This window comes from Geotrypetes seraphini, chromosome 9 (assembly GCF_902459505.1).
Source record: "Geotrypetes seraphini chromosome 9, aGeoSer1.1, whole genome shotgun sequence".
NCBI classification, from domain to species: domain Eukaryota; kingdom Metazoa; phylum Chordata; class Amphibia; order Gymnophiona; family Dermophiidae; genus Geotrypetes; species Geotrypetes seraphini.
This window is the reverse complement of record NC_047092.1, coordinates 120,184,411-120,207,762: the sequence shown is the minus strand read 5'-3', so window position 1 is coordinate 120,207,762 and position 23,352 is coordinate 120,184,411. Positions and strand designations below refer to the sequence as shown.

Sequence of the window (23,352 nt, the reverse complement as noted above, 5' to 3'; positions counted from 1 at the left end):
TGCAGTATGCGAGTAAGGGGAAATAACCCTATTGTCTAGAATGTCTTACCTATTGAACTGGAAACATTGTTATTATCTGTTCAGTGGTACAGTTCACTACTGTACTTGTATATTGGACACAACCACTTCTGTTGGTAGCAGTGCTAAATGCATGTGGATGATTTAAATGTCACATCTGGTGTTTAAACATGGGGCTGTATAAGTTTTAAAGATGCCTACATATACTAATGCAGGGCTGCCCAAGTCCGGTCCTCGAGATCTACTGGCAGGCCAGGTTTTCAGGATAGAGACAATGAAAATGCATGAGAGAGATTTGCATACCAAGAAGGCAGTGCAGGCAAATCTCCCTCATGCATATTCATTGTGGATATTCTGAAAACCTGGCCTGCCAGTAGATCTCAAGGACCGGACTTGGGCAACCTTGTACTAATGTATTAGCAAAATATATAATAAGCCCAGTTACACAGAATCTAGACCAAGTGTTCATTCAAAAATAACCAAAACAGAAGCCATTTAATTTAAAAAAAGACAAATTTTATTTACAATCAAGAACACCTCATTGGAACTATGTAAACACAGACAGAGGACCTACATCAGGAATCTCATGCGGCCACCGACACTGTCTCTGTTACCTGTCTTCAATGCTCAATATGAACTACAAGCACAGTGATATTATCTGCTGAACCACGACGCACTGCCTCATTGGCCAGTCGGTTACAGGCAGCTTCATAGCGGGCATCGGTTGAAAGTTTTACTTCTCCTGTCTGTACCTTTTCATCCTGCTCGGAGTACAAATACACAGAAATCAGTCCTTAACTTTCTCAATTAACATCTCAAGAATAATTCTTCAGTGATACCAAACCTTCACCTCAATGAGTCTGACCCAATTCTAGCTTCAAGACCTCTGCCTTTTCACATATACACTAATGTCCCAACCTCATAACACTCTCCTGTGACCATTTATTCCTTCTCCTTGCCTCCATGCCATCTCCCAAATAAGATTTTGTGCGATGTTCTAAGTGCAGTCTTCTCTCTTTCTTTGGCTCCATACTCTCAGAAGAACAGTACCATCTGAGAAGAGTTAGTTTAAGCAGCTTTCCGCCTGTTCTACATTCACATAATTAACTGTGTCATTACACAACTTTCCTCATCTCATATCCAGGAACTTATTCTCCTGTTCAATAGCATTTTTAATTATTTCTCTCTTTTCTTACCTCCACACAGGAAACAATAAAGGTTACTGCTTCTTCTGGGGTAAAAGCTTTAAAAAGGCCATCACATGCAAGCAGGATGAATCTGGAACAGAAATGCGAGAACAACAAAAAGAGATTAGGTTCTTACCTTGTTAATATCTTTTCCAGTAAATAGATGTGTCATTCTGGATGGACAAGTAATAAATACCCTGTGCTTGTGAGCCATGCAGATGGAATCCACGTCAACTTTTGAATCCCTCCTCCTTCACTACAGGGCTCTGCTGCCCCCTTCATTTTGTACCAAAGCAGGTGATAGCCCCATATAAAAACACATGTGAAGGAAGGGTACTGGGAAACTCCCTAAACTACAACTCTGTTTTGTTCTGAAACCATAAACCATAAACATGTTAAAACATTGTCATTGAACAATCAAGACAGTGAAACAATCATGCCAAACATAAATATTTATGGAGCTCAAGTATACCCCAATGTGCTATAACAATAGATTTTTCTTTATACCCTTAACATCTGACTGATATCCAAATTTCAGTTTGGACTCGAGCTTTCTTATTGAGACAGTTGGCGTGTGCAGGAGATAACCGACAGGGAAGGGCTCCAGAATGATACACCTATCTACTAGAAAAGATATTAGCAAGGTAAGAACCTAATCTCTTTCTAGTGCATGTGTCCCAAAAAACTAGGATGCTTGTAACACTCCCTTACCGCTACATCCACTCCGTAAAACTTGGAAAATGTATGCAGAGTGGACCAGGTGCTGCCCTACAAATCAACTCGGGAGAGACTGCCCATGCTTCCATCCATGAAGAAGCCAAGCTTCTAGTTGAAAATGCCTCTGCAGACTGGTGATTTTTTCCTAAAGGCAATAGATGCTGATGAAATGGCCCTATGGATCCATCTAGAAATTGTGGCCTTGGAAGCCGGTGCATCGTGTCTAGCCTGACTAGTGAGCACAAAATGGTCAGTTATTCTGAACTCATAGGTGACCTCAAGATATCTTAGAAACACTCTTCTTACATCCAACATTTTCAGAACCTGGTCCTTTTTTCTTAGAACCTGTGGACTGGAATGCCAGCAGACTTCTTGATATGGAAAGCTGAAACAACATTCGGCAAAAAGGATGGAACAGTGCGCAAATAAAATTTGGCCTCTGTGAATTTGAGGAAAGGCTCTCTGCAAGAAAGAGCCTAAAACTCTGATTCTTCTTGCTGAGGTAATGACTACAAGAAAAACCTTTTCAAATCCATCCAGGACACTTCCTTCAAAGGTTCGAATGGAGCCCGATTGAGGCCTTGCAAAACCACATTAAGTTTCCATGAAGGGAAGGAGAAATTAGGTTCTTACCTGCTAATTTTCTTTCTGTTAGCCTGTAGACTAGTATAGTCCTTACGAATCGGTTATATACCTCACTGCTACCAGCAGGTGGAGACTGAAAACAAACTTGTACATCAGGATAGACTCTCCCCTAACAATCCAGTCTGCCGAATAGACAAGCAGAACCTAGGAAAGACTTCAACTGAAAACAGTAAAACATACTCCGAACAGGAGTGTAAAAACAACAAACATCTGTAAACAATTGTTGGAACATGTGTAGAACTTAATCCTGGTATAGAAAACATCCCCACAGCTTGCCAGCTGCTGTTCTTAATTCTCCCCAGCCCTAGAAAAATACTAGAACCCGCAGAAAAAACAAAATCTGCATGCGAGCAAAAGAAAAACCCGCAATCACCGCCCAAAGAAAGATAGGGTGGGGGACTATACCAGTCTACAGGCTAACAGAAAGAAAATTAGCAGGTAAGAACCTAATTTCTCCTTCTGTATCACCTGGTAGACTGGTAAAGTCCTTACGAATGGGACATACCAAAGCAGTACCCATCAAGGGTGGGACAACCGAAGGGTCGACACCAGAAAACATTCACCAAATATTGCGTCCCAACATGCATGAACATCCACATGGTAGTGTCTGACAAAGAAAAGCTGAGAAGACCAAACTGCAGCCTTGCAAATATCCACTGGAGGCACTCGGGAAGACTCAGCCCAAGAAGCTGCCTGACCCCCAGTGGAATGAGCCTTGAGAAATTCTGGAACAGACTTTTTCTTCAGAAGATAAGCGGAAACAATAGTCTCCTAGATCCAACGCGCAATAGTGACCTTAGAAGCACCATCCCCCTTACGAGGACTTGCTAGAAGGACAAAGAGATGATCTGATTTCCTGATGTCCTGGGTCCTCTGCACAGAAGAGCGAAGGACCTGATCAACATCCAACTTGTGCAATTATCTCTGCTCGAAAGAGCCCTCCCAGCTACCCAACACTAGGAGGACCACTGCCTGTTTAACATGGAAAGGAGAAACTACCTTTGGCAGAAAAGAAGGAACAGGCTGCAAGACAACCCGCTCCCTAGAAAACTCCAAGAGAAAGCTTGCAGCTCAGAAACACGTCTAGCAGAAGTAATGGCCACCACGAAGACTGCCTTAAGAGTAAGGTCCTTCAAAGAACAGTCACCCAGATTCAGATCCCAATATGGAACAGAGGGTTGTACGGGAGGCTTGAACAATTTGGCCGCCCGCAAAAAGCGAATCAGGAACGGTAGTCAAACGCTGACCTTTCAACAACCCAGGAAAGGCTGACAAGGCTGCAAGCTGAACTTGGAGAGAAGACCAAGCTAGTCCCCTATCTAGGCCATCCTGCAAGAACTCTGATGGTAGGCAAGGAAGCGCGAAAAAAGACCACTCCACGCACCGCACACCACTCCTCAAATATGAGCCAAACCCTCACATAAACCCGAGAGGTAGAAAGCCTCCGGGATGCCAAGAGAGTTGAGATCATTTTATCTCAATAACCCTTCTTACTTAGGCGATCCCTTTCAAGAGCCAACTCATAAGATAGAAGGGACCCGGATTGAACATTGGAATGGGACCCTGAGTCAGAAGGTTGTCCAAGAGAGGCAGAGGAAGAGGATCCACCATCAGATGCCTCACCAGATCCACATACCACGGCTGCCTGGGCCAATCCGGAGCCATCAGAACCACAAGGCCTGGATGTCGAATTATGCGGAGAACTCTGCCCACTAATGGCCAAGGAGGGAACACATACAACAGCCCCATTGGCCATGGTTGAACCAGAGCATTCAGGCCCTCGGCCTGACCGTCTCTGCGACGACTGAAGAAGTGGGATGTTTTGGCAATGACACTTGTGGCCATCAGATCCATGAGGGGCTGACCCCAAGACTGCAGTATAAACTAAAAGACCACGGAGCTTAGACACTACTCTCCGGGATCTAGCACGTGACGACTTAGGAAGTCCGCTTGAACATTCTCCACTCCAGCTGTGTGGGAGGTTGATATTTCCTGAAGATGCGACTCTGCCCAGACCATGAGCAGCGAAGCCTTCTGTGCCACCAAATGCTCCTGGTGCCCCCCTGATGATTGACATAGGCCACCGCCGTGGCATTGTCCGAATGAACCCGGACTGACTTGCCCATCAGAAAGGACTGGAAGGCTAACAGCGCCAGATGGATGGATTTGGTCTCCAAGACACTGATTGTCCAAGAAGCCTCCTCTGTGGACCAGGTGCCCTAAGCTGAGTGACCGAGACACTGAGCTCCCCAACCGAGAAGACTGGCATCTGTGAGCAGCACCGTCCACTGCGGCTGTTCCATACTTGCCCCTTATACAAGATGGGAGGTCTGGAGCCACCAAAGAAAACTGCACTGAGCCAAGTGCGGTAGCAGAACAGGATGACCCAGACTGTGCCTCTGAGGCAACCACCTCTGAAGAGCATACTGAAGAGGATGCATGTGGGCCTGCGACCACCTCACTACATCGAGGGAAGCCACCATCGACACCAAGACTTGGAGAAAATCCTGTGCCCAAGGACACCGGGATGCCACAAGCAGGCGAATCGGAGACTGCAATTTGCTTATCCAGGCCTCCGGAAGGAAGACCTTTCCCAAGGAGGTGTCGAACAGCACTCCTAGATACTCCAGACACTGAGATGGAGACAACAAGCTCTTGGAAATGTTGACTACCCATCCCAGTGACTACAGAAACTCCATCACTCGAGCAGTGATCTGGGTGCTCTCCTAGAATAACTTTGCTCGAATCAACCAGTCGTCCAGGTAGGGATGAACTAGAATGCCATCTTTTCGAAAAGCCGCTGCGACGACCACCATCACCTTGGTGAACGTCTATGGAGGCGTGGCCAGACCAAAGGGAAGTGCACAGAACTGATAGTGTTGCCCCAAGATTGCAAAGCACAGGAAGCGATGATGGGAGGCCCGAATAGGACTGTGCAAATAGGCCTGTGTCAGATCTAGAGAGGCCAGAAACTCCCCCGGCTGAACCGCCAGAATCACAGACCGCAGAGTTTCCATGTGGAAGGAAGGCACGTGAAGAGCCCTGTTGAACACCCCTTCAAATCTACGATGGGTCAAAAGGTCCCTTCTTTCTTTGGCACCACAAAGTAAATTGAGTACCAACCTGTGCCCCACTCCTGCGGGGGAACTGGAACCACGGAGTGGAAATCTAACAATCTTTGAAGGGTCTGGTGAAAGGCCACCTGTGAGGGAGAAACGAGAAAACGATCTGGCAAGGAACGGGTAAACACCAGAACATAACTGACCTGAATCACCTCCAGAACCCACTGATCGGATGTGATGTCTGCCCATTTTGGATAAAAATCCCTCAGCCGAGCGCCCACTGGAACCAAGATGGGAACCAGCAAGGAGTCATTGGGCAGGAAGGGAAGCAGGGGACCAGGTCGGGGGCGCGGTTCTTGCACTCTGGTGGGCCCCACGAAAGGACTGCATGCGCTGGAAGAACCTGCCTCAGAAGAGCCCAGGAGACTGAAAAGAGGCAGCCCCTCGACCAGGGCGGAAGCGGCAGAAATCACACCCACGAGCAGCACCACCTCAAGCCAGCAGCCTAGGCCTATCCTCAGGCAAATGAGGTACTTTACAATCAGTAAGAGTCTGAACCAACTTGTCCAGGTCCTCACCAAACAAGAAAGATCCTTTAAAGGGAAACTTTGTCAACTTAGCTTTGGATGCTGAATCCGCTGACCAAGCGTGAAGCCAAAAGGTACGGCAAGTTGCCACTGCAAAAGCCAACAACTTGGCAGAAGCTCGCAAGAGGTCATACATGGCATCTGAAAGATAAGAAGCACCCAATTCAATCTTAGCCACCTCGTGCTTTAGCAATTCCCAATTCTCAGATTTACTGTCAAGCATATGCTCGGCCTAGCGAAAACACGCCTGAGCCACCAGCCCACCACACATCATCGCCTGGACTGCCAGAGCTGTCACATCAAAACTCTTTTTAAGGAGGGACTCCAACTTATGCTCCTCAGGGTCCTTCAAGACCGCATCGCCCTCAACAGGCACAGAATGCCTCTTAGAGATGGCCTAGACCACCGCATCCACCACAGGCAACTTAAGAGTGTCCCTATCCCATTCAGGAATGGGATACAGGCGGGCCATGGAGCGCGCAAAATGAAAGGGAGCTTCCAGCACCTGTCAATGTGTGAGCATAATGTCCCGAATATCCTGATGCATAGGAAAAGAGCAGGAAGCAGAGCAGTTCCCCTTAAGAAAGGGGTCCACCGTATGCGGGTGTCCGACACGATGTCCTCAAAGTGCAAAATCGAAGAGCCTTGAAGAATTAGCTCATAAAGCTCTTCCCGCTGAAAAATGCGCACCACAGACGCACCTTCAACAGCAGGGAGGTGCTCGAACCCCTCGCTGGTGGAATACGACCCCCGATGATCCTGGAAATCTCCCCAAGGGTCCAGGTCCTCATCAATAACATCTTGCTCCTCTGGGCAAAATCCTCATCCCAAGAAATCCTTGGGTGCTTGGAGAGAGTAGAGGAGGGCAAAACCGCAGCTGCCTGGGGCCGCAACGGGGAAGACATCAAGGGCAATCTCCCTCCCCAAGACCCCTGGAGATGACACAGAACCTCCAGCAGTCAGAACATAAGCTTTACAAAGTGCTAACATAAATTCAGGGGGAAAACCCCTGGTGGCCCCAAAGGACTCCCTGCCCCAGCAGGAGACCCTGCCATACCTTGCTCCTGTATTTTCAGAACAGGGGGAATGTCACCTGAGGTAACAGAAATGAAGGAGGATGCTCCCACTGAAATTGGACCAGAAACTATCAAAATCGGAGCTCCTACGGCCTGCTGCGTCTGAAAAGCCTGGGACTTTCCTGACACTCAGGCTGATGACCCAACTGATGCGAAAAGGGAATCCCCAGCCGCTCTGACACTAAGGGAATCCTTTTCACCCTGACCGTCGGCAGCTGGGGAACCTCTGCGGAGACGTTGGGGAAAGCCTAGGCTTCCCCGCGATCCGAAGCCGACTCACGAGGTACATGCAGCGGGGTGCCCTTGCCGCCGGCAACCGCTGCCGACAAGACAGCCCCACTGCTCCGGCCTGCACAATGCTTGCACAGGCTGGCCACGAGTACCTCGCGTCTGGAGTACAATGAGCATTTTTTCCCTTTAAAAATGCTCATATTGTGCTGAAAACCGCCCTAGCTGAAAGAAAAGTGCTGGTTAGATGAGAAAATACAGTAAAAGGCAGTTTTAAAGGGAAATGAGCCCTTTAGACCAACACACTTCAGGATTTTTTTTTTTTTTTTTCTTAAGCAGAACAGACTCCATGGCTCTCTGAGCTGGAAGTCTGACCAACCAGGGGACCAGGCTGCCAGCTGAGGCACCTCTACAAAAATTTAGGGAGGTGAAGGAAGGGACCTAGCATGAGACCCGTTGGGTTTAACACCACCGAGGTCGGATGGAACCCCAAACAGGACCTGTCTAAGCTCTGTCGGGCAGAAAAAGGGAACCCAGGAGCCCAAAACAGAATTCCAACAGTACTAAGAGGGAAGCCAAATTAGTCTTACCACCTGCTATGGAGACTAAGATAGACTGGATTGCTAGGGGGGAGTCTATCCTGATTTACAAGTTCGTTCTCAGTCTCCACCTGCTGGTAGCAGTGAGGTATATAACCCATTAGTAAGGACTATACCAGTCTACCAGGCGATACAGAATGGGTGTTTTACCAGGAGCCTGAGTCGTAGTGCCCCCTTTAGGAATCTGGCTATGTCTGGATGAGATGCCAATGAAGCCTTTCAGTCTCAAGCCCTGAAACAAAACAATCCAGCCACTTGGACGCCATTGTAAGCTCCTTGTCAAGGCCAGCCTGGAGAAAGGCTAACATCACTGAGATCGGAGCAGAGAAAGATTCCACATTCTCAATACATCAGTGCTGGAAAGTGCCTTAGCATAAGCAGAGACAGTCATAGGCTTCTTGGCTCTGAGAAGAGTAGCAATGACTACTTCTGAGTATCACTTGTGTGCTAATACCGCATGCTGAAGAGCCATGCCTTAAGAGCAAAGCAATCTGGATCTTCTATGACTACTGGATGTGATTGTATGTGATGATCTTAAGGTGGCCAAACAGGTTGAAAAGGTGACGGCGAAAGCTAGAAGGATGCTAGGTTACATAGGGAGGTATGGCCAGTAGGAAAAAGGAGGTATTGATGCCCCTGTATAAGACTTTGGTGAGACCTCATTTAGAATATTGTGTACAATTCTGGAGACCGCACCTTCACAAAGATATAAAAAGGATGGAGTCGGTCCAGAGGAAGGCTACTATAATGGTGTGTGGTCTTCGTGATAAGGTGTATGAAGACAGACTTAAAGATCTCAATCTGTATACTTTGGAGAAAAAGCGGGAGAGGGGAGATTTGATAAGAGTCATTTAAATACCTACATAATATATATGTGCATGAGTCGAGTCTCTTTCATTTGAAAGGAAACTGTAATGAAAGGGCATAGGATGACGTTAAGAGGTGATAGGCTCTGGAGTAATGTGAGGAAATACTTTTTTACAGAAAGGGTAGTAGATGTGTGGAACAGTCTCCCGGAAGAGTTGGTGGAAACAGAGAATGTGTCTGAATTCAAGAGGGCCTGGGATAGGCACGTGGGATCTCTCAGAGAGAAAGAGATAATGGTTACTGTGGATTGGCAGGCTAGATGGGCCATTTGGCCTTTATCTGCCATCATGTTTCTATGTTTGTATGGTCCCCTTTAATATCACACTTAACTCACTTGGTAGGAATGTGCACTTGGTTACCTGAGCAACCAAGGAATCTACCTTGGGCTAAGCAAACAATTGCTGACATTCCTGTGCCATCGAATATAGCCGAACTATTGTCTACTTTAAGAGACCCTTCAGGAGCATCCCAATGCGCCGTGACCAACACATTGATATCAGGATGCCAGAGAAACGAAGAAAACTGGGTTCTCACTCCACTCATTATAGAGCAGGGAGCAGAAGGGTCCTGCTGGGAGTCTAAGTTTAACTCCCACAGAGAGTCGGCAATAAGCTCTAACAGAGATTGAGAGCGAGACCAGAAGGCTTTGAGCATGCGCAAATGCTCAAAGCCAGTCCAGCCCAGCCAAGACCAGAAGAAGGAGGATCTCAGACGCACCGCCCAGCCGCGCCAGAAGAGGGAGGATCTTCGGGCACCGGCACTGGTGCCAAATCGGGTAAAGGGTGTCATTGACTGCTCGGGAGGGGGGGGGGTTGGAACAGCGTCGGATTCCTCAAGGGGGGGGGGAATGGAGCAGCGCCGGTAGCCTCAGGGGGGGGGAGGAGGAAGTGGAACCAATCAAAGCAGTTTCCCTTACTTCCTATGGGGAAACTTGCTTTGATATATGAGCAATTTGGTTTACGAGCATGCTTCTGGAACGAATTATGCTCGTAAACCAAGGTTCCACTGTATAAGCAATCCAAGATGGTCACCACAGCAGAGTTTTAGCACTAAAAAAGGCTCCACAATGCTTTAACTAAAAAAAAAAACACAGCTATTTTTAGGATTTTGGAGGTGGGGAAACCTAAAAAAAATGTTTTAAAGACCCCTTGATATTCCTCATAGGCTTTAACAGCCTTACTTGCTTTGACCAGTGCTGGAAATGTGCTGCAGCCTGCCTCAGCATCCAAAATAGCTGGATCTAGGAGAAGAAATCACTACCTCAAATGGACCACTCCTTCAGCCCTGAATCTTTGGGCTGCCAGTCTGACCAGTGGCTGAACCTCAAACCCACACAGACAAGAAAGGGGAGAGGTGATACATAGCTGGCACCCTGCAGGACCCCAACTTAGCCCCCTAAAGTTGCCTGACAGCCTGAACTCAAGCCCTTGCAACACAGTAGGCGAGCAATGCTACAAGAGGAATGGCCCCAATCTCCAAAATGTTTCTGCCAACAGATACCACAGAGGGATTGGCCTGTCAGCAGCAGACCTCTGTCTGCTTCTCATTCAAACAGGCAGAGCTGGACCCTTGACTAGGGGAGCTCTGAGAACCAAATCTGTCAAAATACCACAAAAAGACTGAAATAGAACAAATCAGAAAAACTCATTCCAGCTCACATGCAAGGAGGTAACTGAGCCCTCTAGTGAAGGAGGAGGGAGTCAAAAGCTGGAGTGGATTCCTTATGCATGGCTTACAAGCATGGGGATATTAGCCATCTATCCAGAATGACACATCTACTGCACTAGAATAAGTGTTTAAAGTCAATAAGTATTGTCCCTATATGGTCATGCATCTACCATAACCCTGTAGTATTTCCCTTTATAGAGATGTGTGAGAATTTAATCCTGCTCCATCTTGCCCAACTATTACTTAATTTCTGAAATTTCATGGACTCAATCTCACAATGGCATATCTACAGGTTTAAAAAGTAATTGATCAAAAGTTTTGAAAGGGACAAAATTCATGGGAAATAAATAACTGAATACAACTCGGACTGCTTCTATTTCTGTTTGTATAGTGTCTCTTTCTATGTTTAACCAAAATCATTGGGACCAAGCATATTTTGGCTTTTAGAACTTTTCAGATTTTGGAATGGTGTACGGTCAAATCAGAGAAAGAAAGACCATAAGACCATAAAACTGCCACCAGAATTTTTAATTTCAAAATAAAGCAAACATTAAATACTTAAAAATGTCAAACACAAACATGTTTCAAACTATGGGACTGGGACAATACCTTCAAACATAAATGAAGTGCCAAATTTCAGTTTTTGGAGCTTTTTGGAATTTTGGATAAAGGATCTTGTATCTGTACTAATTTTCAAAGATAAAAACAATGCTTCATGTGCCCAGCATCTGGTAAAAGTTTTACCTATCATTATGTGTTAGCTGGCAGCGTTTAATATCTGGTGTACAGATGACACCACAGCGCTTGTACTGTCCATCACCAAAGGATCTGGAAACCTCCAATACACCAAGGACTCTGCCATCTCTTAGGGTAAGAAAGAAAAACTGTCAGCAAGTTCTCAGTATTGCATCATAAATCAAACTATTGCAAACAATTTTCAAATTGCCTACATATTTGCAAAATCCGTCATATATTTTACATATGGACTTTGCACTAAATTTTGAAGTGGAATTACATATATACTTTCACTTTGAAAACTGCCTAAGGGAAGAGTATGCACATACATCTGCAATTTTTTTTCTGTATGAACTTTTTCCAAGTGAAATAATGTGTAAACTGTTAAAATTCCTTAGGAATTATGGGGCTCATAATCGAAAGAGAAATGCATCTAAAAACCGGCCTAAGTTGGCACTTGGACGAACATTTCTCAAATACGTCCAAGTGCCGATACTAAAAATAGGTTTTGAACGTATTTCTGAACGACCTAGGCCTTCATAGTGCCGCTGCATGACCAAAGCTAAATGGGGCGTTTCGGGAAGAGTGTCGAGGGCGGGAGTTGGGTGGGACGTGGGCCGGCTTAGACTTAGTCGTACTGCATGTATAAGCGAAAGTTATATAGCTCACGATTGACGGAACTTGGACGTTGTGACTTAGACCATGTAAAACATGGTCTAAATCACAAAAAAAACACCTAAACTGACCAGATAAGCACTGAAAACACATAATACAGACCCCCACACACTACCCCAGTGATCACCGACTCCCCCTCCCACCCCCATAAAAATATTAATCACATCTTTAAATTTCAGCCTCCAGACCATCATCACCTGGCCGCCTGGCATAGGAAAGCCTAGTCGTCCAGCACAGAGGCAGCTTAAGTCATTTTGGGGGTGGGTTAGGGACCCAAAGAGGAGGACCCATGCCCATAAGCCCCTGTAATCACTGAATTGATACTTAAACATGTGCATTCCCCTATACACCCCCAAACCCCCTTTTTACTGGCATAAGGGCTATTGGGGTAGTAGATAAGTGGGTCTAGGGGATTCTGGAGGTGGTTTGGGGGGCTCACCGTAACCTATAAGGGAGCTATAGTGAGGAGAAGACATGTCACCCTTTTTGTGAAGTTCACTGCAGTGCCCTGTAAGATACCCCACTATTTAGGTGGCATGTCTGGGTGTACAGTCTATCATTTTGCAGACCCCTCCCACGTCCAACAGGGCTTGTTCTAGGAGTTTTGGACTTGGACAGAAAGTTGGATGAAAATGTGGTATAAAGATGGACAATTTAGCGGCTTGGGCGATCAGATCGGCAGGACGTATAATTAGACGATTTTCGAAATGAAAAAAAAGTTGGACGTATTTTTCAAAAATGTGTCTTAAGCTGTTTTTTACTTTGGACGACTTGCGAGATGGACGTAAACAGACTTAGACTTCCCTTTCGATTATGCCCCTCTATGTGCATATTTCCAAACCCTGCCCTAACACCACTCCTTAAAACGCCTTCCCTCTATTGCAAGGTATATATAGATAAATTAAACATGCAGTAATATACACGTAGAGGGGCATAATAAAAAAAAAATGTCTAAGTCCCTTTTTGGTCTAAAGCTTTAAGCACCCAAAGTAGGCAGCAGGGAAATGTCCATTCTTGAAGAAAAAGTCCAAAACATGTGGGGGTTTTTTTTCCCCAAGAATGGCATACCTATACATTCAGGCATTTAATCACCCAGACCAAGACTATGTCTATCTTTAAGCCCTATTCTCAAAAAAAAAAAAAAAAATATCAATCACTCAAGTTCCAAATGCTCAAAACAAGACCTTTTAGGCGTGGGAGGGATCAGTCCTTTGCCTAAAAGCACCATTCTCTAACCAGTGTCTGTCATAAGGGCCGGTTAGAGAATCGTGGAACCGTCTCCCCCCTCCCCAGCAACGATCGCGACACGACAGATGCCCAATCTTTCCTTCGACACTCACTGTGAAACCCCCCCATATAATTGCAGAAGAGATGTCCAATCTCTCCTACTGACACCCGCCGCGCCCTCCCCCGAATGATCGCCAGGTAGGGGGGGGTCGGGGGTATGGGCAGGAGAGATTGGGCATCCATTGTAGTTCTACCACCTCTTCCACTTGTCTCTGTTCGTTTGTTGTTCAAGCTTGTCCTATTCCATATTTTCATAACTCCCTTGCTTCCCCTTAATTTTATTATGTACACCGTTTAGAAATTTTTACAAGCATTTATATCAAAAATTTTAAATAAACTTGATAAACTCTTGCTGACGAAGGTTGCGGGGCTTTGTGGCGAATCGGGAAGGAGGGATTGGGCATCTCTCTTGCCAGCGATACTTGTGTGTGTGTGTATGTGGAGAGGGGGGTCATGGTGGGTTTGGGCAGGAGGGACTGGGCATCCCTCCTGCCGCGATCGTTGCTGGGGGGGGGGGTGGGGGTGGGTGGGGAGGAACGGGTTGCTTGTGCCGTTGAACTCATCGTGGCAGGCACGATCAGCTCAGCCACCCGATCTGCAATTTATATCTGTTTTGACTTGATCTAAGTTAAAACATATAATTTCCATCCAGGCAACCTGTTAAACTTTTCGATTATGGCTGCTGGACGACTAAGTCTAGGTTGGCCCACATCCCGCCCTACTCACTCCTCCAAAAATGCCCCTTTTCGCTCTAGGTGCACAGAGGCAGTGAAAAGGCCTAAGCTGTTCGATTATGAGTACTTGGACGACCTGTCTTTTTGAACGTCCAAGTGCCTATTTAGGCGGGTTTTTAAACATATTTTCTTTTTGATTATGTACCTCATACTGTATTTTACCTGCAGTAAGGGGGAAGCATTTTTAGGGCTTGTTTTAGGACAGGCTTTTAAAAATTCATGAGTGTGCATATTTCCAAGTACACACTTCCTGCTACTAAGGCACTATTTTACCCATAGAAACCTTTTGCCCTAACAGACAAATTAGACAAATTTTGGATTCTATAGTTTTTAACAGAAACTAATACAAGTTTCATGTAGCTGGCATACATTCAAATCAAAGAACCAAAAGGTGTTTTAAGGCTTAATTTAAGAAGAATTTGTAGTTTATAGTAACTTCTTTCCTGAAATAACATGGAGCTGTTGCCAAGTTTCTACATACGATGAAATTTCTTCAACCTGAGGCATTTCTGTCAGTGCCACCAGGGCTTTAGCAACTCTTCAAGACATGCATTTTATTGTTCAATGTTAAGAGAGAAAGGTGAGAAAGAAAAGAAGCAAATTAGAATACTAAGAGATGAGCATGAGACTATAGCCCGCAATGAAGAGGCAACAGAAGATCTACAGATTGAGAAGAGAGATGAGAGGACATATTCTCTATTTAAAGATATGGAGATGAAAGAAAACAAGCAAGATAAACTACAAGGTAGCATATCAGAACTCTACTTTTGTGTTTTAAATTTTTAAAAGTTAACTAAAATGCACTATACATTTTTATGGTAAACCATCAGAGAAATTCTATATACCCAATATGTCTATTTTCAGTGTGGGTACATTTATTAAAAAATGTCTAAACATTTAGCAAATCTTGTAACATTCATAGGGAAAAAAAAGTATTTTTTTCCTCCATTTTTGTCTTGCTGTCTTTTCTGTGATTAGTAAGCTCATTAGCCATTGTCTTTGCCCTCTTTGCTCACCCTTCAAGCCCTGGGCACACATTCACATTCTTCTCACCTCCTATGGAAATTGCAAGCCAATTACCTGATGCTCTGGCGCCAGAGGATTGTGCTGCTGAAATGCCTTCACTATGCCAGATGAAAGGTTTTGAATACGAGCCAAACACATTTCTAAGGTTTTAAGGATTTAAAAAGTAATGCAAATGTCAGGTACAATGAGGATATCACTGCACTGAGAGTTTCTAACAGCCCATCTATTATCACTTACAAACCTTAGTGTATGGGTGCCCTACATAAATAACAGTATAATTGTTTATACAGGAATGTGGAACAATACTATCCCACGTGTCTGCCTGCATATATAGACAGAAGATTCACTGATGAGGAGTAATTTTATTAATCAAGATTATAGTTACAAGATGATGTTAATTTGTACCTATTAATGGTAATGTGATGTGGCTCTCCACTGTCTGAACTAGTCCCAGATGCATTAAATCCACCTCTGTTCCTATATAGGAGGAGCTTTGCTCCAGAAAAGCATTTATGGACGAGGACAAGCAGTCAACTATAAGATCTATGTTCCCTCCTTTTTATGAAGAGATATCATAACACCATTTGATAAACAAGTGTGCTTCAAACTGTCAGACCTCACAATGCTCAACATCTTGTGGAATTAGATAAGTCAAGATGGTGCTTGTACGTAAAATAGATGCGGCTAAAGGGATTATGAGAAACTGGTTTGGGGTGGGCTAACAGTTAAAACTGATCCTAGCATTTTACTCAAGTTTTCTCCAGCTAATTAACTCTTACTGTACTAATAAAACACACTAACCTAAAATACAATTGAAGCCATCTTTAGACAGTTCTCTCTTCTCACATTAATGTATGCAGTTTAACTGTATAATCCACATTCCAGAAAAACATCCCATCTCATTTCAATAGCTTCAAAATCTCATTCTCATTTCAGAGGCACAATTTCTAAAGCTGGGATGGAAATGCAAACCAAAAGTGAGATGGTAGCAGCAGTAGAAAAGATTGTATAATTTTTCTTTTCACAAAAGAGGGAGAAGGTTTATTCATTTTGCTTACCATCTCCTTCTGCAGTCTCTTTCAAATTCTATGATTATGAGATCTCAGAACAGTATCATCACTTTAAATACTTACAGGTACAAATATGAAAAGCAATTTCAATTTAAATAACTGTGTTTCACGTCACATTCACAGGTTACATATGATTATAACCTGAATAGATAGCAGATCTCTTTTATAACGATTTGATGCAGTTTTAGTCTGATGTAAGAAAATGTTTTCCTTCAGCAGTTTATGTTGATATCATATATTTATTTAGTTTTATTTTGAAACAACTGTAGTGATGGCAAAACAGTCCCGTGTTGGAGACATGATTCATTTTTTTCCTGTTTTAAGATCCTGCAGGATTTCTCTAAATTGCTCGTCTTACCATTATTTACTATTACATAAAAACATTTGACAAAACATGCCCAAAATATTCATGCCACCACTAGCATGTAATAAATTAGGACATAAATTCAAACATTCAACATTCAGAGCTATCTAGAATGCTTTCTCCTTGAGTTTAAGTGCAAGATTTGCAGTATTTATACAAAAGATAAGTGTTCATCAAATGAGGTCTTGGGTATGAAAATATTAAGGAAATGATCACCCAACAACAAAAAAATTCAAAGAATGCTATAGATCAGTGTTCTTCAACCCCCGGTCCGTAGAAATTTTCTGCCGGTCCACAGAGCCGGCACGTCCATTGGGCAGAAGACAGTGTCCTTGCCACCAGTCCAAGGTGCGATCAACGCGGCATCTTCGGGCCGGCTCCCTGAGTGCTGCAGTGCACAAAGCCGTGGGAAAAGGCTCCTATGTGTGTCCTGCACCTGAACAGGAAGCCTTCTCTCTGACGTCAGAGGGAAGGCTTCCAGATGAGGTGTGGGATGCGCGCGAGGAGCCTTTTCCCACGGCTTCGTGCACTGCAGCAGAGAGCCAGCCCGAAGATGCCGCGTTGATCGCACTGTGGACCAGCCCGAAGATAAAACCGGAAGGCAGGCCAGAAAGCAAGGCACAGCATGGAGGAAGAGATTCAACAACAGTAGGGGGAATGCTTTTATTTTTTTATTTAGTGATCGATTTACATCTGCTGTATGTTCAGGAAGAAATGCATTTGTTTCTTTTCCTCTGGTGTTGTACTTCTTGCAGAGTCTTGCATCTTAGGGTTTGTTTGTAAATATTAGTACTTTTAGTTTTTGGTCCTGCATTTGCATGGGGTTATCTGTTTTCTGGTAGGAATGAATGTTGAAAAGCATATAGTGTGCTTTGTGTATTTTAATTTTGTGGTTAACCATTATGTGTTGTTAATACGATTATATTATGTGTGTGTGTATATATGAAAAATGAATGGAAAAAATGGTGTTACAATTAGTACTATTATGGGGGCGGGGTCTGGAGCAGAGATGGACACAACTTAGCCCAGTGTTCTTCAACTGCCGGTCCGTGAACCGGTGCAAGTCCACAAAATAATTATTTTATTTCCGCCGGTCCATAGGTGTCAAAAGGTTGAAGAACACTGCTATAGATGACAGATTTAAGTGTGTTTTTGAGATCCTGCTATAAATATACTGGTCAATATTGATAATAATAATAATAACTTTATTCTTATATACCGCCAACAATCTTGCGACTTCTAGGCGGTTTACAGTGAGGTGAAACTGTACAGTCGGTGAATTACAGAGTATAACAGTGACCATCTGATATTAACAACATTAATAATAACAACAGTTTATATACTGCCGGACCGGGAAGTTCCGTGCTATTTACAATGAGTTAGAAAAGTTTCATTAATTGATTGGGACATTCATAGTTTAGAGATTAGAGGTTAACAGTTTGCAAGATCTGATATGGGTGGAATTACGAAGGGGGCTATTGTCCTTGTTCGTTACCTATGTAATTCAAGAACAGGTATGTTTTTAGGTGTCTCCTAAATTCGCTATAGTTGTTTGAGTGTGTGATTAGTTTTCCTAGGTCTTTGCCCCATAAGGCTGCTTGGTACGATAAAAGTTGTTGATGATGTCTCTTATATCTGCATCCTCTAGCCGGTGGGGAAACAAATTTCAGGTGTGTGCTTCTCTCATGTCTGTTAGTTGGGAATGAGAAGAGGTCTATTATATATTTAGGGGCTAGACCTGATAATACCTTAAAGCAGAGACATCCTAGCTTGAACTATTGAGTCCACAGCTCTTTTCTTTCCTATCTTAAATTTGGATTTCCTTTCTACTTTTTAATTGATTTTATTGTAAGCTGCCATGATCTGTTCCTAGCAGTGATTTACAATCAAATACTGAATTCAGTAAAATTCTCACTGCGATGTAACAATATGTTTGCACTCAGTGGCTTGTTTTTATCAGATTGTGATTTCTTAAAATAGGACTGTTTTCTTCTTTATAAGTTCTCCTCCCTTTATTTCTTGGGTTTTTTTTTTTGTCTCTTGAATATGTATCTTAAAATAAAAAAAACCCAAAAAATCCTGGCTTTAGAACAAGGCTATATCCAGATAACTGTGCTGAATATCAAGTTCATTGGCAGTTGCCAACATTAACCAGTGCCAGTCTCCAGATAGCTGGCTGAGGAAATATTGACAGCCTTTTACCCAGCCCAATTTGGCTAACAGAGCACCAGCGCTGAATATGAATGATGCTCAGATAACTTCTGGCTCCACCTAGCTCATACATCACCACCCCCGCACCCCCGGCAACTGCCCTGGTATACTGGGAAAGTGTCAAGGTGATCTGATATTCAACAGTACTTTCTGGCTAAGTGTTGCTGAATATTAATCCAGGATACAATCAGAAAGAGTTATCAAGTAGGAAAAGGTTCTACCTGGTTAACTCATGCTGCTGTTGACCCCATGGTTGACATGTAAAATTCCTGTGCAGAATATGGTCTTCATTTAAGAAAAGATGTCTGCTTCTTTTCTGTGTAATTTAGCTGAAAGAGGTTATCAAACAGCCTTAGTCAACTTCATTTAATAAACTTTTGGTATATGTTCACTGGTCCTCAGCGGGCCACCACACACTCAAATACATTCATAGTGAATGGCTTTACGCTCCCACTCGTCATAGGAACCAGCCCGATTTTATATTAAATTTGACTTGCATTAATAACGGTAATATATAAATTAATACTAAAAGTACTTAGCTTCTAGTAGTTAGCTGTGCAGGGAGAATAAATTCTAAGTATCAACATGTTTCGCCCGTTAAACTCATTGGGCTTCATCAAGATGTATGCTCCCTTTAAATGAACTTGTAGCCACCATTGCATAAATGGTGCCATTGTTTTCTATTTACCTGCTTTCCAAGTAGAATCACCATCCAAAACCATATTCACACTTCTAACGTCAAAATGAAAACAGGGGTAATGGTAGTTTTACTATGATTTACTCATCTTTATTTCAGATGGATTTAATAAAAACGAGTACCAAAAACTGTGATTCAGCAATAATGAGAAAGGAAATGCAAAATCAGTCCCAGCAGAAGACAGTCAAAAGTGGGGGTAGTTTAGTGGTTAGAGCACCAATCTGAAAATTAGGGAAACCTGGATCAAATCCCACTGCTTTTCCTTGTGATCCTGAGAAAGTTACTTAAGCCACCATTGCCTCTGGTACAATTTAGATTGTTAAGCCCTCTGAGATAGGGAAATACCTAGTGTACTTGAATGCAACTCACCTTGAGCTACTACTGAAAAAGGTGTGAGCTAAAATAAAAAAGCAGCTTTGAGACATTTTAACTATAAGGTACTGCTAGGAACAGATAGAGCAGTAAAGAAACTATGGTAGTTGGATTCCTTCTCATCATCTTTATCTTTGACTCAAAACACAACTTAACAGGCTAAACCTAGGCTGCATGAAATAGAAGATATTGCTAGTAAACAGCAGATAAGGAATGCAGTTTTTCTGAAGTCTGTTCTCTCTCTCCTCCCTATACAACCAGGCAAAGTAAAGAACAACATGTGATGTCGTCTGATAGCAGGCTAGTATTTCCAGAGAAAATGCTGATGCGACAGAACATGGCCCACCCAGATACCACACCCCACCAAACCCTGACTGCACAATTACTCATAGGAGATAAAGTATTCCTGGGTATACACACCACTAAGATCTTCAGTTCAGTAGTTCTGTGCTTAACTAGATAGGATGTGCCAAAAAGAATTTTCTTTTTTATCAAGAACAGTTAAATCTATGATCTAATAGGCCAAGTTGGCCATCATAACTGTTCAAGTTTGAGAATTTCCTGCTTGACTAATTCTAATGGATTTTTCCCCTCAGAACCTGATCCACAAGCAGGCCTAGGCTACAGTACTCACTAGCAGTAGGGTTTTTACTTGATTTGACTTCCTTAGGAGTGGCTCATTTTGGACTGAACTCTAAATTATACAGTAGTTATAAAGTTATAGTACACAGGGGCTGTCAACATAGAAGGTATTTCAGCATTTTACCTGCATTAACCAGTTGTTTGAAAATGAAGCTAAAATCAGCACATGATCTATAACACATATGCTTTTAACCACATTGAGAAGAGCAAGTTCTCAGGATATTGTAAGGTTAGGGAAGAACAAGTGCATATACAGACTGCTTTTTCAAATCTTTGACTATCATTTCCATCTATGAAAGATATAAAATACAAAGAAATCTCACTGCAAATCTTTTTAACTATGAAATTGCAAAAGTTTGGAACTCACTTCCTGAGGAGATCCGTGTTACTATGTATACTATGTTCTGCAAAAATCTAAAAACATGGCCTTTCAAAAATCTCTGAGGGACTTAATGCAATATAAATTTCACACTGATGGTCTACTTGCTGTAACTATAATATCATCTGCAACCTACTAAATATGAAAATGTTATTTGTAAATCACCATTTCAGAATTATCTGTAAACGATGTAATCTGATTCTGCCATATATTGTGTGTACATTTCTCCCTCCGTATTCGCGGTGATAGTGGATTAACAGACCCGTGAATACAGAGAAACCGTGAATAACTTTTTCATATGTTATCCACTGTTTTCTATTAAAAACCATCGTAAATATGGTGAAACCGCAAATAACATGGTGGGAGACCTGGCCTATTCCTGAAGGAGAGGCAAAACACGGTGAAGAAAGTGCTGGGAATCAGCGATTTTCTCTGTAAACGCTTGGAATCAGCGATTTCTCTATGCAAACTGATGTAATTGGGGGGAGGAGCCAGCAAACTAAAAACCGCAAATATGGAGGGAGAAGTGTATATATATTCTATGTAATGTTTATGCTATTTGTAACTTGCCTAGAACTTCACTCTGCAAGGATTTAGCAGGATGTAAGACTGCAATTAATATGTTTCAATCCAAAATATTATCTTCAAGTGAACTTGCATAGTTTGTATTGCTGCAAATTTTAAATCGGATGTGCATATTTTCATATTGAAAACTAGTGCAAAACCTGCAAATAAAAAGTACATTTAATCCGTCTTCCAAATTGGACAGTTTAAAAATGGTTCCCAGTGAGACTCGGCAACAAAAACAGCAATGGATAAAGAAAGCTTGAATTCTCAAGGGTCCCTAACACTTATAGTGAACCAGATGCAAAACTTTGATTTGGCAGATGATTTATCTTCCTCTTTAAGGAACTATTATCAGTTTGTGTAGGTAGTAGGCAACTTTTGAAACTACACATTTTGGGGCAAAATCTGTAGGTACTTTTTATTTACCTGAAGATTTTGCTTTAATTTTCTAAAGTTAAGAAACATAAGACCTGACCTATACAAATGGCAGAAGCAAATTTTACATGTATGAATTGCATTGGTGGGGGGGAGGGGGGAGGGGGCATTGGGAGGGACTATGTGAACTCCCTATCCTCCTTTGAATGTTTGATTGTTAAAACCACGTGGTGTTGGAAGTTGTTGGAATTTGTTAAAACTACTTGGTGTTGGAGGTTGTTAGAATTTGTTAAAACCACTTGGTGTTGGAGGTTATTGGAATGAAGTCCTCAGATGAGGTTATCATGCAATAATGCATGTCCCACTAATGGAGTGAATGTCCCAAAATGCAGCACCTTAAATCTTTTAAATATATATATATATAATTTTCTATTGTAAGCAGCCTCGTCAGACAAGCCACCACCAGCCATATGCGATTTGGAAAGGATGTATACAGTGGTACCTCGGTTTACGAGTGCACCGGTTGTGAGTGTTTTGCAAGACGAGCAAAACATTCGCAAACTTGGTGCCTTGTAAACCGAGCTTGCCTCGCTGTACGAGTGCCCCCCCCCCGCGAACCGGCACCTTCCCCCCCCGTGATCCGGCACCCCCCCGCCGCCATCGGGCCCCCCCCACCGCCATCGGGCACCCCCCGCCGCAACCTGAGATCCCCCAACCCACCCGAACCCTCTTCTTACTTCCAGTGTAGCCTCCGCATCGGCACCGGCACCAGCATGTCCTGTGCGTTGGTGCCGGTGCCCGAAAATCTGCTTCCTGTGCCGGGCCTTGAGCATGCGTGCATGCTCAAGGCCCGGCACAGGAAGCAAATTTTCAGGCACCGGCACCAACGCATAGGACATGCTGGTGCCGATGCCGATGCGGAAGCTACACTGGAAGTAAGAAGAGGGTTTGGGTGGGTTGGGGGATCTCAGATTGCGGCGGGGGGGTGCCCGATGGTGGCGGGGGGTGCCGGATCGCGGGGGGGGAGGGTGCTGGTTCGCGGGGAGGGGGCTTTGGGGGGAGCAATGCTGGTTCTCGTAGGGGGGGGGAGCAGCGCTGCTGGCCTCGGCGGGTGGGAACATATCAAAGCAAGTTTCCCTTACTTCCTATGGGGAAACTTGTTTTGATATACGAGTATTTTGGATTACGAGCATGCTCCTGGAACGGATTATGCTCGTAATCCAAGGTACCACTGTATATCACTAGTGGCATATATTCATCATCCGTGCTGCTTTTATTTTCATTTAACTTAACATATTTTTTTATTTTTCAAACATATTTTAAAATTTAATTCTTCTCTAAAAAAAACCTACCATCTTGATTAGTATAAACAATTAAATTCATATATGAAGCCAAATACACTTAGCTTGACGTCATATCTTTAGTTAATGCTTCAATACATAACTCTTCTCAATGCCGGGAAGGGACTGGCCACCATGTTTTGCCACTAGGCTTTTTCAAGAACAGCCCCCTGTAATTTCAAAACAAACAGACAATGTAAAAAGCTTTTTATATTCTAGCTTAG

General features: G+C 43.4%; 1 protein-coding gene across 6 annotated transcripts in view; it reads right to left on the bottom strand.

Annotated features, from left to right (window-relative positions):
- Positions 1-512: 512 nt before the first annotated feature.
- Positions 513-23,352, bottom strand: part of ILKAP (ILK associated serine/threonine phosphatase) — a 211,807-nt gene continuing 188,967 nt past the window's right edge. For 5 of the 6 annotated variants that reach the window (XM_033957893.1, XM_033957890.1, XM_033957891.1 and 2 more), the window contains 3 exons: positions 11,399-11,518; positions 1,215-1,296; positions 513-779 (listed from right to left, as the gene is read on the bottom strand). In XM_033957893.1, the coding sequence (XP_033813784.1) occupies positions 639-779; positions 1,215-1,296; positions 11,399-11,518 (343 nt within the window). In that variant the 3' untranslated portion in view covers positions 513-638. Of the gene's footprint in view, positions 780-1,214; positions 1,297-11,398; positions 11,519-15,165; positions 15,252-23,352 lie in introns of all 6 variants that reach the window. The other variant, XR_004540596.1, reaches the window with a different exon arrangement.